This window comes from Acomys minous, assembly GCF_964271855.1.
Source record: "Acomys minous genome assembly, chromosome: 11".
In the NCBI taxonomy this organism is placed as follows: Eukaryota; Metazoa; Chordata; class Mammalia; order Rodentia; family Muridae; genus Acomys; species Acomys minous.
In genome coordinates this window covers 79511087-79528310 of record NC_140492.1, presented here as the reverse complement: position 1 = coordinate 79528310, position 17224 = coordinate 79511087, and the positions used below count along the sequence as shown (strand labels likewise).

Sequence of the window (17224 nt, the reverse complement as noted above, 5' to 3'; positions counted from 1 at the left end):
TTAAACTTGAAGATATACTGGATCACTGATGGTTTTTAAACGAGAAATGTCAAATGTGTCCCGTATCACACTTTGCTAATACTAGATATATTGCACAGGGAAGAAAAATAAAGGGCCATGTCTATCCACTGTAGTCAGAATTCTCTGGGAAGAACAGTGCAGTTAATAATTAAAATGCTATTTTTAAGAATTTGCCAAAGGAAGTCAGACCGTTATTTAATCATAATATAAGGGTATTTGTAACAACCTCAAGGATTTGAAGATCAGAGTTAGAATACAGTCAACGTGAGAATGCCTCCCCCCCCCTCCTTTGAGGAATCCCTTCAAATGGTCGCAGACACACCTATAAAACATTGAACTACCACGAGGACGCCAGACAGGTGGTGAGAGATGTCAGCACATGAACAGTTTGCAGTTAGACATGTACTATTATATGTAATAGTAATAAGTGTACCATATGCATAACCCCTCCTCGAGGGGAAAATACAGGATGGAGGTGAGGTGAAAGAATAGCATACTTTCAGCAACACAGATGACACTGGTGATAGACTGGACCTGAGAGGGACACTGTGGATGATTTTATGTGACTAGAGGCTACAGGTGAGAGCACCTGTGCTGCTTCTATCTATTGAAGAATAGCTATTGGCCACTGGGAAGTGAATAATGGACTTATAAAACCTTGGGAGATAAGCAAAAACATTTTTCCCTTTTAATTCATATACAGTTTACACACATTTATCAACCCTGGGATGTTTATTAAACATGTATATGTTGTTGTCCAGGTCAGCGTATCCATCTCTACAGACATTTACCATTTGGCGGAGATACTGAAAATCTTTTCTCTTTGCCCTCTAAAGCATGCTGCGTATTTGTGTGTTTCTGCAGTCACCATACGGGGCGCCAGCACATCAGAAGTACTTTCTTCAAACTGTATCTTACTCACTGACCAAACTTTCCCCATCCTTTTCTGCCGTGAACTGTTCCCAGTCTCTTGTATTCACCATGCTACCCTCCAGATCTATGCGATGGACTGTGTGGCTAATGCGTTCCTTATCTGCACTAGTGTCCGTCACCATCTGCACTGCTGTAAAGGACAGGACTTCATCCTCTTTGGCACTGACTACTAACCCATCGTAACTTCTTTAAAAATGGATGCTTAACTCACAGCTTTGTCCAGAACGTCAAACACTGGAAGTCCCATTGAGAAATATAACTAGGTATGAAGAGCTTGAAAATGCAGCCATGCAACAACTTTTTAGGCCAAATAAAAAACAAAAATCTCAATTATTACTATGCATTTCTAAGTATACACTTAGAAACATTTCCGTATCAGTGGGGAGTCGAACAGCTGGAACACACGATCCTAGCAGACATTTCCTTTTATTCTGTATTAGCTTTCTGTCCACTCCTAACTTGTTCCTCTACTGACAAGGTATGTCTCGCTGCTGATCACAACCTAAGGATGAGCTATGATAGGCACTGGGCTCAGTCTTCTCTCCCCCTCCTCGGGAGAGACCCAGGTTAGCAGGAGAAGCCCAGGAGTGTTTGCAGCCATAGGCTGACCTTGGCGCAGTTCTGGAGCCCTTGCTTAGTTCTGTCCGAATCATTTGTTTCTCTGAAGAGAATAAGGGCCAGGAGGAAATAGCAATGGCGTGGAAGAAAGCACCCTTCCTCAAGTGAGCAACTAAATAATACAGCACAGAGACTTAGAAGGCATGAAGTAAGGTCATGAGTGAAGAACATTTGGAAACAGGGAAATTACTCGAGCACACGTATTCAGAGTATTTTGAGTTATGGCAGTAGCACTATAGTTTTTAGAAGAAAATCTTTTTGTCAGAGGTGAATGTAGCTGGAGATAAACAATGAAGAGGCAGGAAAAAAACAGGGATAAATTAAATGGAATTTTGATGAATAACTTTTCTGCTACTCATTTGATTTCATATGTAAGAAGTCACTGGTGTTCAGCTCCTGATTGATACATATTTTTCTAATTAGAAATGCATCGTGCCTGTACTGTAAATTTGAGCAGATTGGGTGAACTGTTGAAAATGTATGAAGGTTCCGTGTAAATGCTCACATTTCCTCCTAAGTTAGAGGAACTCAGTAGCTTCTCTGTTGATACATTGATAATGAATTTGATCCCTTAAGCTTTCAGGTTGATGCTAGGATACTTAAAAAGTATCATTTTAGCGGAGAAATTCAACAGAGTATCCATCATCCAATCACCCAAATAACCAGAACAGCGGCCATACCATCTCAGCCTCTGGTAATACTGCAGGTGTGGGTGGTCCAGGGACACACAGGGCTTTGGGCTAGTTATTTTAGTTTTAAAAAGTGATACCATGAATGAAAATAGCATGGAAAACTAATACAGGGCAGTCCATCACCCAATTTTCTTGACTTATTTTTAATCTTTTACGGGCAAACCTGCCAGTCTCCCTCCATCTCCCCTCTGAGGGCTCTATTTAGACTCTCATTGTCTCTCACTTAACTTTTTGCAGTAGCTTCCTAACAATTGGTCTCCATGCATCCGTACCCATCTCTTTAATGCTTCTTCTACAATGTTTGAACAGAGAAGAATTTGAAAGGCAAATACAGTCATGCCATTTCCCCTGTTGCAGACCTTGCCATAATTTCTCGTTGCTAAGTGGATAAAGGTCACAAATTGTACCATGGACAACAGACCTTCCCTCTCTCTCTCTCTCTCTCTCTCTCTCTCTCTCTCTCTCTCTCTCTCTCCCTCTCTCTCTCCCTCTGCTTCTATCTTCTGCAAGCTCCACTATCTTTTCCAGTTTTAGAATGTAGAATGCTTCTCTAGTTACAGGGGCTTTACCTGTGTTCCTTCCTCTACCTCAAGCACTCCTCTTCCTGAGTTTTGTTTCCTTTTAGTCTCTCTCTGACTTCCTACCTCAGTGTCAACTTGACTTCCTTAGAGAATCCTAGACACACATTGGTTTTGCTTTTGTTTTTTCCAGAAATGTCTTTCTTTCATAACACTAAAGCCGTTGTCCTCTTCTTTTTCTCTCAGTGAATAACTGAACACAACTTAAAATGTGTCCAAAAATACCAGCACAAGACCTGCCTTTCTGGTGAGCACCTGAATCATTTAAATAAAGTACAAAATGAATATCAAAAATGTACTCCTAATTGTGGACTAGCCATCTAGAATTTACTTCCTAGTTTCTGCTACTGGTGACTTCTGACAGCATTTTTTGAACAAGCTTTTCCTCAGTTGCCCCCTGCCATCTGCACACATGTGTACTCAGCCACATCATTGCCACATTCTACAAAGGATGCTATGTATACTTAACACACCAAGTTCTCACAGCAAGTACCATGTTTTCTCAGCCATACAGTGATATGTTCTCACAGCAGATGCAAACAGTAAGACTTGTTCATACTTTAAAAAGTAGACTTTGCAAGCAAATAAAGCTTGAAAATGACACACATAAGCTTGTACGCCCATTGTTTAATTTTTAAGGATGTAAAGAAATTCCTTTGTGAGTTTAAAGAAAATTTCAGTTTTGAAGTTGGATTCACTATTTTACCTACTATCTCAATTAAGATGTCAGACAATATATTTTAATAGATAATGTATACCAACCTGGATAATACATCATTTTAAAATAGGAATATAGACATTGTTGAAAGGCTATTTGAGGAACCTCTTACAATTATATCTCCCATATAAATGCATCCGAGCTATAGTAGTTCCCAGGTTCATAAGCAAGTATTGGGCCTAACAAAAGGTATCTAGCAAATTGTGGCAGAAAGTGCACTGGCAAGCACAGTGATGTCGATCACACCTGATGAATTTTCAAGTTCCGTCAACAGTGTGGGTGTCACAGGTTCCCCTGTAGCCCTTGTTTGTTTCTCATAGCAGCATGGTGTGCAAGGAAGTACAGATGGCCAATGCTGAGGCATGGGAAATATCACTATAAAAGCCATCAAGAAGATGAAGAGTCCACATCTATTCAGTAAACAACCACCAGAAAGCAGAAACTCTGTTAAAATTTCATTTTTATATTTATTTTCCTTATCAACACACATTTGGAAATATAATAAAAAAAAAAACAAAGTAAAGTCTTGAATATCTCCATGTAGAATTCCTAATATTCAACTCATTAATCATTGTAATCCCTGAAAGACTACTAATATTTACCTCTAATATAACAGGCCTGAAATTGATTGATAAAATTAGAAAGGAATGTACATCTATTTATTTGCAACAAGAGGTTCTGATCTGGAGCATGAGTCAGGAAATTGGAGTTGAGGAGACAAAATGACTATGGATGAAAGATGCTCAGAATGCTCACAGCAACCAGGAATAGACTAGAGTTTCGTGTGAATCCGTTCTTTATTATTACTTCTGTATCCTAGGAATGCTCTGAGCACACGAGCAAGTAGGAGCAAGAAGAGCTTTTACTGTGCGCTGGGATCTGGGAGACTTACCACATCCCTGGGTTCGACTTCCTTTGGGGTAAGGATGACGGACAGCAAAATGATCCCAAGGTCATGGTCAGGATAGTGGGGATCTTTCAGAGTCAAGGTGACATCTGTTGACCTGTGATGTAAATATTTAGAGTGGGAATAATTACTGAGTGCAGAACTCCCAAATTATTTTAATTAGTAATTTATTCAGAAAAATTTACTCTTTTGTTTTCTTAGTACAGTTTTTGTTATTACCAAAATACCACCACTGTATTCATTCATCCAATAAGATGTATCCAAAAAGGTGCTTGAGTTCATTAGGTAAATTTCTTCACTTTATGAGGGTCTAGAAAGTTACCAAAGGAAATAGCACTATTCAAACATCCTGAACCTCCTTCTAGGATCTGTAAGATCTGGAAAAAAAATCCAGCTTATATATATATATATATGTGTGTGTGTGTGTGTGTGTGTGTGTGTGTGTGTGTGTGTGTATGTGTGTTCCCAGAAACTGAATGAAGGCCATTTACCAGCCACAGCTCTTAGTTGTATAGCTTTTTATTAAGCAGGGATATTATTTAAAATACACAGAAAATGTGAGAAGAAATATAAAACATATCACTTGATGCATATATTTTATAGATATATGTTAAAGCAATATATAATAGTTAAAAAGAACATTAGGTATTCAAAACAATGCCTTTAATTTATGGTTGTGCAAACCTATGTCCAAAACAATGTCTCAATTTGAAATAACATAGAGACATTACTTAGAATTGGGCAATGAAGGATTTAGATTAAATTTAGATTTGGACTTAGATAAGCATTCCTGAGGAAGAGAGGATAAATAATTTAGTATTATACACATCACTTTTATGAAAAGCAGAAGTCTGGAGGTCACATCAGGACCAGGAACCCCAGGTAAGACTCTGTCCCATGTCCTATGCCCAGAACTCCCCTCAAAGCACACCCAACAGCTGTAAATTGAAACCCATACTCTGGGTTCTATTTTATGGCCAACTACTCTGCCTGATTTCCTGGAGGCCACACTAGTTCTAGGGAACTCAGAGTCTATGTTGGCACCTTAAGCCTCAGAAGTAGCATAGGCCACAAAACACCATCAGAGACATACTGCTGGACCTAAAGACATATTAGTCACCAGAAAGTCAGGCCAGAAAACTGAGAAGAAACAGAATCCAAGGGAAAAAATCTCAGAAATGGATAGAAGCCAGCAAAAGAGCGCAATCAACCATAGCCATGGCAATATGGCATAACCAGAGCCCAGTTATCTCACTAAATCAAACTCTGTAGATATTCAAATAAAGCACAAGAAAATGTTCTTAAATCCAATCTTTAGGAAGATGTACAGGCTTTTAAAGAGGAAATAAATAAATCCCTTAAAAGTCATACAGGAAAATATAATCAAATGAGTGAAGGAAATGAATAAAAAATTTAAAAACCTGAAAACGGAAAAGGAAGCAAGAAGAAAACACAAACTGAGGGAATCCTGGAAATAAAAAACCTAGATAAGCTAACAGGAACTAACAGACACAAACATGAACAACAGAATACAAGAGATGTAAGAGAGAATATCAAGTGCAGAAAATATGATAGAAGAAACTGACTCATCAGTCAAAGAAACTGTTAAATATAAAAAGTCCTGACACAAAACATTCAGGAAATCTGGGACACTATGAAAGAGCAAGTGTTTAAGAATAATAGCAATAGAAGCAGATAGAAAGTATTTTCAACAAAACTGTAGAAGAAAATTTCCCTAAGCTAAAGAGATGTATGTCTATAAATGCACAGAAAACTTACAGAACACCAAATATATTTGATCAGAAAAGAAAATCCCCATGGAACATAATAATAAAACATTAAGTATACAGAACAAAGAAAGAATATTAAAAGCTGCAAAGGAAAAAGGCTAAGTAACTTTAAAATGCAGACCTATTAGAATTACACCAAACTTCTCAACAGAAATTCTAAAAGCCAAAACGTCCTGAGCTTATAGATTATAAGAGATCACAGATGTAAGACAAGAGTAGTATACCCAGCAAAACTTTCAATCACCATAGATTGGGGAAAATAAGATATTTCATGACAAAACCAAGGTTAAACAATATCTACCCACAAAGCCAGGCCTACAGAAGAAACTTGAAGGAAAACTCTAAACTAAGGAAGTTAACTACACCAAAAATAAATAATTCCACACTAGCAAGACCAAAAGAAGTGAATAACACACACACACACACACACACACACACACACACACACACACAAACACAAACACACACACACTACATACAAACTCACACTACCACCATCAGCACCAAAATAACAAGAATTCACAATCATCTCTCATCACTATCTCTCAACATCAATGAACTCAATTGCCCAATAAAAAGACTCAGACTAACATAATGGATACAAAAACATGATCCATCATTTGCTGCATGCAAGAAACACACCTCAACATCAAAGATAAAAATTTCCTGAGAGTAAAGGTAGGAGAGGGATTTCTAAGAAAATGAGCCCAAGAAACAATGCTGGTGTAACCATTCTAATATCTAACAAAATAGACATTCAATCAAAATCAGTCAAAAGAGATGGGGAAGTATACTTCATAGTCATCAAAGGAAAAATCTACCAAAAATGGTTCTAAGTATCTCAATTCTTAGAATCAGTTCCAAATTCAAGATCATCACATATGTAAAAGAAACATTACTAAAGCTTAAAGCACACACCAAACCCCAACATTAATAGTGGAGACTTCAACACCCCACACTCACCGATAAACAGGCCATCCAGACAGAAACTATGCAGAGCATTACGACACAAATGAACATAACAGTTATATACAGAACATTTTACCCCAACACAAAAGAAGATCCCTTGTTTTCAGTACATCATGGAACCTTCTCCAAGATAGATCATACAGTCAGACATGAAGCAAGCCTCAATCAATACCAAAAAAAGTGAAATAAGACACATGTGTCTTATCAGATCACTGTGGAATAAAGTTGAACTACAACAACTATGGCAACAACAAAAAACCTACAAACTCATGGAAAATGAACAGCTCTCTACTCAATGACAACTGGGTCAAGGAAGAAATAAAGAAATTAAAGAATTTGTAGAATTCAATGAAAATAAAGGCACAACATACCCAAACTTATGGGACACAATGAAAGCATTGCTACTAGGAAATTTCATAGCACTACCCACCTCCATAAAGAACTTGGTGAGATTTCATACTAGCAATTTAAAAGCACATTTGAAAGCTCCAGAAAAAAAAAAAAAGAAATAAACACACCCAAGAGGAGTAGATGGAAGAAAATAATCAAACTTGGGGTTGAAATCAATAAAATAGAAATGAAGAGAATAATAGAAAAAAATCATTGAAACAAAGAGTAGGTTTTTTGGGAAAAATCAACAATATAGACAAATGCTTAGGCAAGCTAACTAAAAGGAAGAGAGACAATATCCAAATTTTAAAAAATCAGAAATGAAAAGGGAGGCATATCAATAGATACTGAGGAAATTCAAAGAATCATTAGGTCTTAGTTCAAAAGCTTGTACTCAACAGAATTGGAAAATATAAATGAGACAGACAATTTTATTGATAGAAAATTACCAATGTTAAATCAAGATCAAGTAAACTATTTAAATAGTTCTATTTCAAGGAAATAGAAACGATCATGTAAATTCTTTCAATACTCGCCGCACCCCCCCCCCCAAAGTCCCTGGGCCAGATGGTTTCAGGACAGAATTAAACCAGGCTTCCAAAGATGAGCTAATGCCAGTATTCCTCAAACAAACAAACATACAAAAACAAACAAACAAACAAACAAAAAAACCAGAAGAAACATTGAGTATCTCATTCTATGAGGCCATAGTCACCCTGATACCTAAACCACACAAAGACTCAACAAAGAGAGAGAAATTCAAACCAACATCCCTTATGAACATTGATGCAAAAATACTCAATAAAATATATGCAAATTGAATCCAAGAACACACCAAAAACATCACCCACCATAGTCAAGTAGGTTTCATCCCAGAAATGCAGGGATGGCTTAATATAAAAAAGTCTATCACCATAAACCACCATACAAACAAACTGAAAGAAAAGAAAATCTCATTAGATGCTGAAGAAACCCTTCACAAAAATACAACACTCCTTCATGATAAAAGTCTTGGAGAGATCAGGGATATACGACCCATACTCAACAAATTCAATAAAGGCAAGTTACTGCAATCCAATAGCCAACATCAAATTAAACGGAGAGAAGCTGAAAGGAATTCTGCTGTAATCAGGAACAAGACAAGGCTGGCCACTCCCTTTGCATCACTATCTGCAGATGATATAAGAGTATACATAAGTGACTCCAAAAATTTTATCAGGGAACTCCTACAGATGATAAAGACCGTCAGCAAAGTGGTTGGATACAAAATTAACTAAAAAATATCAGTATCCTTCCTATATAGAAATGGTCAATGGGCTGAGAAAGAACACTGTTCACAATAGCCACAAATAATATAAAATATCTTGGGGTAACTCTAAGCAAACAAGTGAAAGACTTGTAATGGAAAGAATGTCATGTCTTTGAAAGAGAGAAATTGAAGAAGATATCAGAAGATGGAAAGATCTGCCATGCTTATGGATTGGTAGTGTTGACATAGTGTAATGGCCAGCTTATCAAAAACAATCTACAGACTCCATCAATTCCCATCAAAATTTAAACACAATTATTTGCAGACCTTGAGAGAACAATATGAAACTTAGTATGGAAAAACATACCCCGCCCCCCCCCCCGATACCTAAAGCAGTCATGTACAATAAAAGTACTTCTGGAGGTATTACCACCCTTGATTTAAAAATGTCATACAGAGCAATAGTAATAAAAACTACACCTTATTCTCATAAACATAGACATGTTGATCAATGGAATACAACTGAAAATCAAGAGGTAAATGCACATACCTATATACACTTGATTTCTCAGCAAAGCATCTAAAGTTATACAATGTAAAGAAGAAAGCATCTTCAACAAATGGTGCTGGTCTAACAGGATGTATGCATGTAGAAGAATACAAATACATTTATATCTGTTATCATGAACAAAACTCAATTCCCAGTAAGGTCAAAGACCTCAACACAAAACTGGACACACTAAACCTGATAGAAGAGAAACTGGCACAGGAGATCACTTTCTGAACAGAACACCAACAGCTCAGGCACTAAGGTCAACAATTAATAAATGGGACCTCATGAAACTGAAAAGCTTCTGTAAGGCAGAAGACACCATCAAAATGACAAAACATCAGCCTTCAGAATGGGAAAAGATTTTCACTAACCCGACATCTGACAGAAGGCTGATATCCAAAAATATATTAAGAGCTAAAAAACTAGACATGAATAAACCAAATAACCCAGTTTAAAATCAGATTCAGATCTAAACAGAGAATTTTCAACAGAAGAACCACAAATGACTGAGAAATACTTGAAATGTTCAACATCCTTAACCATCAGGCAAATCAAAATGACTTATTCCATCTTACACCCATCATAATCGCTAAAATAAAAAAACTGAACTGACAGCCCATGCTGTTGAGAGTATGGATCAAGAGGAACACTCCTCCATTAGTGGTGGGAATGAAAACTTGTACAGTCACTTGGAAATCAATTTGGTGGTTTCTCAGACTATTTAGTGGGAATAGGAACAGAAGGGCAGGACAGAGGAACAGAGGACTGGGAGAGACAACTGGGAAGATGCATCTCTGGGATAAGCTATAAGCCTGGGGTAATGGAAACTCCCAGGAACTCATGAGGGTGACCCTAGATCCTTCCAATGGGAGATATGAAGCCTACAGTTGCCATCTCTTGTCATCAGAAAAGGCTTCCAATGGAGGGATGTGGACACCAACCCAGCCGTAAAACCTTCAACTTTCAGTTTGTCCTACCTACAAGATGTGCAGGAATAAAGGAGGAGAAGAAATTGCGGGAATGGCCAACCAATGTCTGGTCCAGCTTGAGACCAATGCCATGATAGGGAGACCACCCTTGACACTGTTAGTGATATTCCACTATACTTGCAAACAGGAGCTTAGCATAACTATCATCAGAGAGGCTTCATCCAGCAACTGATGGAATCAGACGCAGAGACCCAAGGCCAAACATTGGCAGAGTGCAAGGAATCCTGTGAAACAAGAGGGAGACTATGGTACTGAAAACCTAGAGGACCTCTCAGTGCTAGTGAGTCACTGTTCCTAGATGCAAAGTTACAACCACTGATTTACTAAACTAGCATAATCCCTAACAATCTATAAGGTTGTCCTTATATACACAGATAAGTAAAATTTTCATCCCTTGTCAAGGCAACTTCTCTGCAACAGACAGGAAAATCACTATAGAAAATGAACAACTGATAAAAAACACAGAGGTGTAGAGCCCAGTTCCAATGGATACATGCTCAATAAACATTGAGGAAAGGAATTTTTAAAAAACTGTAAGAGCCAGACCATCAAAGAGTTGGTTGTGAGACTGAGTGTCCTCGCAAAATCAGAAGCTATATCCATAAATTTGCACCAACATGATTACCTAGATGTTACCTGAACAAAGATGACAACAATAAAAAAGCCAAATTGGACTAAGAAATACCCCATGAGGTCCCAATCCTACACAAAGGACTGATAGACAACTGAGGAAACTTGAGATCAGAAGAGGTGATCTTCCACAGGAAAGAGCACCCCAACTGGGCTTCCAGTGGTCATCACTGAAAGCATACATGAACAGGTTATATTTAGGAATATAAATGTATATACTAATACATATATAAGAATTAGTAAAAAGAGACCATGAATTTTAGTTTAAGCAGAGAAAAATATATAAGAGGGTTGGGGGGAGGGGAAGGAAAGAAGGAAGAAATGTTTAATTAGATTATAATTAAATTAAAATAAAGCCCTAATTTAAATTAATTTAAAAACATAATTTTTTAGAATTGGCTTTAAAGAAATTCAAGAGTATATGCGGTTGCTTTATGAGGCGCTTATTATTTTCTATAATTAAAAAAATATTTTTTGTACTTTAATGTGAATAATATTCCTAAAAAGGAAAACATTACAGTAAAACAGAAAAAAATTCAAGTTAGTAAGAAATATATTCTTCTAATACCTAAATTGCTATCAATTTACTAGCTAATATAAGCTCATACAACTAATGAGAACATTTTAGTGTAGTTAACTATATGTAGTTAGACATACGTAGTTAACCATAAACATGAAGTGATTATATCACTAAAGAAAACCGACTTTCCTCTCCTAGAAGCTATCAAATGCCAACGTTCTCATCTACTGGTGGGTTTCTCATCCGCCATCCCTCTCTATGCTAGGGTTTTGTCTGGCTGGTCAAACTGGATAGCTACAGACAGAAGAATGAAACTAGAATTTCATTACTTTCTCTTAAGGAGATATACCCCAATATATTTATAGCAGCACAGACTTATACGGCTGTTACTAATATTCATCTTTTGCACCCTTGAATTGGTCAGAAGCTGAACAGCAACTAAAGCTTGTGATGTTACAGAGTGAAAATATGGTGTATATGTGGTCTGAGGGTGGCAGTGGCTAACTAATCACACAGAAAGCTGTATAGGAAATGTTTGCATATAATCTCTTTAAGTTTCTTTAATTCCATAACTCATTTCAAATTACTTTTCAGCAATTATTTATTTTAAATAGGGAAGAAGAAAAACTTATGCTTTAAGATTAAGTCTTATAATTTGAAGATAATTCAGAAGTTTACAGAGAATGCAATTGTTGCTTTTGAGAAGAACAGCACTGCCCATTTTAGTTTGCATCAGTGCTCATGATAATGAAAAAACAGACACCACCGCTCAGAACACTTTCTCAAAAGGGAGAGAACCAGCAGTCTTCTGAGCTCTATCTTCAGGTAGAGGCAGGATCTACAACCTGTAGAAAGACAGCAAAAGCTGCTCTTTTGTTCTACCTGATGCATAAACCACCAGCAAATCATCAATCAGTCTTTGGAACACCAAAAAGCTGCTCCTGTGGTCAATGTTAGCTTACTACAGCACACAAAGAGGTTCTCCCATGCACAGTGACCTATTTATCTGTATTTATACAAAAAGGAAATAGTGATCTGGCCCATGACGGTATTCTTCTGTTTCCCCTGTCATCTGATGTAACATGGTAAAATAAGACAGGAATTCCATTTACAACTACGAAAGATTTCATTGTGAAGCCTACTTTTTCCTTCTGTGTTTTATATAGTCATTTCTTGGTTCCTATAATAAAATGCATTTTTGAGAACTACATTCCTATTGTAAGGGGCTGGGAATGATAATGTTAGTAAGTATAATATAACTTTGCATCTGATCAAGCAATGGTAATGAAATTGAGCAAATATAAGCAATCCAACTCTACTACTTTGCTCCTATAGATGGTAACCTGGTGATGGGAAACTGTCATGCTAACGCCAGTTCCATCTTTGTTTAAGTGATGGGAGATCTGCTCTTTATGAGGCAAAGTATACAGCTACTTGCTTAGGTAATAATTTGTCTTTCTGCCAAATTCCAACTAAACTATGTGAGATTAAGGAATGTATCTTTTCTCTTGTGGCACAGTGCTAGGGGACTGGGAGATTAGCCATAATTTCGTAAGTGAATAACTGTTACTGAACGTGGAAGTGAGGAATGACATTGTAAGTTCGTGGGTAAGTGAGAAAGAGGGCATGGAAAGGATGGTGGTTGACGGAAGGTTCCCGGCTGGCAAGGACAGGATATCAACAGGAATCTGGATTGGCCAGTGCTTCTTACTTTACACAAGCCAGCCCTGTGATGAGGCATACCAATGTTACAACTTTTGAGACTTACGTGTTTAATTCCAGTTGCGTGAGATCGAGAAAGGCTGAGCCCATAAAGTCGTCCTGCAGTCCAAAGTCATAGTCAAACACCTAAGAGGCCAGAGAGACAAAGTGTTTCAAAACAATTTCAGAAACCGTGATCCCTCCCACCAAAGCAATGTAATCTCCTGATATGTTTTTTTTTAAATTTGTGATTCTTTGGAATGTTAGAGTTTCATAAAACATTCACGTAAACCATGTTTTTTAGTAAATATTGTTTATTATATCATTCTATTTGTATTAGCTATAAAGTTTTACAGAAGGCGAAACAAAAATCAAATGAAACATAGTGAATATTTAAAGATACGGGAATCACAGCTTAGAATACATCTTCATTATCAGAGAAGAGATATCATCAAGCCTGTAACCACAGTGATTTAATATGAGACTCAACAAACGCACCTTCTGTATTAGGCAATAGGTAGTCAAAGCATGATTCCAATGTACTATTCATATGCTTTAAGTCATGAAAGATGAATCCTATGATAGTATGTAATAATTTAATCTTTGACAAACAAATAAATAAAAATACAGATATCATGGCTAATGCATTTGTTATTCAAGATGGGGCTTCTCTATGTAGCCTTGGCTCTCCCAGAATCACTTTGTAGACCAGGCACGCAATCCACCTGCCTCGGTCTCCCCAAGTGCTAGGACTAAAGTATGCCACAACATCTGGATTAAGGTATATTAGTGTAACATCAATTTAAACTGATAGTTTTGCAAATAATTATTGGGAATAATCTAACTAAAAATTCAAATAAAAATTAAAGAAAGAATAAGCATGTTTCTTCCTCTGTCTACATTATTTAGAAACACATATTGAAATGTTAAGATAGTCAACAAATACAGAGATGTAATTCAATAGTGAGTGCATTGTGTACTTAGAGAAGTTTAAATGGATATGTGTGGCTACAGTACACAAGGAGACAGAACAGTCTCTAAAGATATATTTGGTGTAGAGACCTGATTGAAAGGAAGAATAAATGTAACACCGATGTAAGGAAGGTCCTCCAGTCAGAGCAATCAAGAGAAGGTTTAAAGTATTTCAGCAAGAAGCCAGTGACATCAAGGCAAAGTGGGAACATTGGGACAGAGTTATCTCAATGCCCAGTTGATTAAGACCCTTCTAAAAAGGTATTTAAAGGGAAACTGGCTAACTTCTGACCATTTAGTGATTTTATAACTCATTTATTCTCTCAGCTGATGCCGTGGACCATCTCAGTCACGTATAGGTCCCTGGGAATGGGAGTTCTTGAAAGGTTGGTGGACAAAGATAGGCGAAGTGAAAAACAAAGACAAACTCAGGGGAGTGTTTGAACCTAAGTGTATTTTTCAGGCAAGCAAGTTAGGTTTATATACACATTTTTTGAAACGGTGAGTGTTTTTGTGGTTACATTTTTTTCATACAATTCAAAATACAGGATGCAAAGTAATGATGTCATCAATCTTGAATCATCATTCTTAAGTCATTAGACTGGTATCAGTGCATATGCCCTCTTTATCAAAGGTCAATGTTCTCTCATTCTGCCAAACATCTTTGAGTCAAGACAGTTTTTTCTTAGCTCTTCACATCACTATCTGGAGCTTTCTTAAACACTTTATGTGTAAGTCGTAATATAAACTATGATTAATTCTTAGCCATTTTTTTAAAAAGTGACACAGAATTTGGTGGTAAATGGGTCTGAATGACCCTTGGCTGCAGTCCCAAGTTAGAGCGTTTCACAGCAACACAGTCATGTTTGAAAAGTTCTGATATGAAAGAAAAACAAAGGCAGAATGTTCCCAAACAAGAAGGTTGTAATCAGTTACTCCTGGCAGGTACATCAGACCCATCCCAGGAGGGAGGCTTTCCCTGGGTAGGGGTCATCACCTTGGGTTGTGCAGTGTCATTTGTCACACAGACTCCACTGGAGGGGTCGTGACAAACTGTATTGACTACATAGTTACAATGTGCCAGGCAGATAATAATAAGCACCGAATAAACAACAGTGACAACCAAAAGTGACGTCATTAATGTTGATAGCTTAGTAAGGGAGACAGATGTTCAGCAAGAAATGTATAGGGGATTTACGTCTGTAAATTTTTATGTGCTTTAAACAGGGTAACAGCAACAACAACAAAAGGGGAAATTGGGGAAAGCTTGTGAAATAAAACAACAAAAACAATAGATCACAAAGCTACTCAGAGAAGTTTAGAGCTATGTTGCCTAATTTTTTAAAATAAAAAATGTCTGACCTCAGCCTATCAAGTCTCATCTGTATTAGCTGTAACCTCTTCCTCTGTAGCCTGGCATGGCCGTCTTGCCAGGGGGAAGTGATCTGGCCACTCAGTGACCAGAGTGCATGCCTGAGGTAGTCCCTACTCTCCAGATGTGAGATCCACAAAGAGACTGTGATACTACATCCAAGCAGTGGGTCTAGGTCCACATCATACATGGTCCTTGGTTGATGTTTCTGACACTGTTTTGTAGTGCATTTATCCTGTATTATGTGGCTAATGTCCGATTATGAGTGAGTATATACCATGTGTGTCCTTCTGGGGCTGGGTTACCTCACTCAGGATGATCTTTTCTAGGTCCATCCATTTGTCTGCAAATTTCAAATTTTATTTATTTTTAATAGCTGAATAGTATTCCATTGTGTAGATGTACCACAGTTTCTTTATCCATCCTTCAGTTGAAGGACATCTAAGTTGTTTCCAGATTCTGGCTATTACAAATAAAGCTACTATGAACATTGTTGAGCAAATGTTCTTGTTGTATGGTAGAGCATTGTTTGGGTATATTCCCAAGAGTGGTATGGCTGGGTCCTGAGGAAGAGTTAGGTAAGTGAGTCCTCAATAGTTCCTGCCTCACAAATATGTCTGTCAGATATATTGGGCCAGAATGTTGAAGGAGATGCTCCAATGTTACAGAGAGTTTTGGGTGACTATTCAGGTTGAAAACTGTCTCTGCCATCTTTTCATCTGGGAAGCCACTAACCTGCACTCCTGGCATACTCAGATAATCAAGTTTACTCCTTCTCAAGTCTCTGAGGGAGTTGGAAACCAGGTAGCTTAGTTTTTCAGTGAAGCTTAATTGTTTCAGGGTTAAGAGGTTTTTAGGTCTAGAGAGGTGTTCTGAGTTGATAATGACAAGATGTGATGGAGATTGATTTACATTCAGAAATCTAGACACACCAAGATAGGAAAGATGTCTTCTTCAAGGCTGTCAAATACAAATAGCCAAAACACTAAGAATGTAAAACTTATATAATTCCTGATTGTGTCACAATTTTCTTGCCATAGGTAATTGTTGTGTATATGTGTAATGATATAAATGTATATTTACAAAAATAAAATAATTTTTAAAAAATAAAAAATATTTGAACACTGGAATAAATGAATATAAGAGGATAATTCCCTTTCTGAATGGATGACCCAGTGCAGTGGCCACTTTAGGATATGAGACTCAATGAGTCAGAAAGGACAGGTAGCCCAGAATTTCTGTATCTAGCCATTGGCATAACAACCAGCGCAATAGGGGAAGCATCAGGCACAGCTTTCCTGAGTCTATTACTGGTTTCACTGGTACAGGTGTGCTTCAATTAAAACCAATAGGACTCAATCTGCAAGAAGCTGATTTTTAAGCAAAAAGATAAATACTTTGCATTACAAAAGGATTCTCAGATTTGAAGAGTCACAGGAGAATTTATTTAAGTAGTTAGAGCATCCCTGATGTCTCTTTTATTCAATTTGCAGTTGTTTGATTTACATACAATTTTCAGAGTGCATTCATTGTAAAAAGCACCACACTTCTGCAGCAGATATTCTTGAGTAATTACACTTCTGAGCGTCTGCTCTCTGCTCCATGGCATATCATATGAATAT

The 17224-nt window shown here is 37.3% G+C and overlaps 1 protein-coding gene across 8 annotated transcripts in view; it reads right to left on the bottom strand.

Moving 5' to 3' along the window:
• Positions 1-17224, bottom strand: part of MCTP1 (multiple C2 and transmembrane domain containing 1) — a 566686-nt gene that overhangs the window by 237773 nt on the left and 311689 nt on the right. For all 8 annotated transcript variants that reach the window (XM_084800400.1, XM_084800402.1, XM_084800401.1 and 5 more), the window contains exons 4-5: positions 13326-13405; positions 4453-4564 (exon numbers count right to left, since the gene is read on the bottom strand). In XM_084800400.1, the coding sequence (XP_084656526.1) occupies positions 4453-4564; positions 13326-13405 (192 nt within the window). The remainder of the gene's footprint in view (positions 1-4452; positions 4565-13325; positions 13406-17224) is intronic.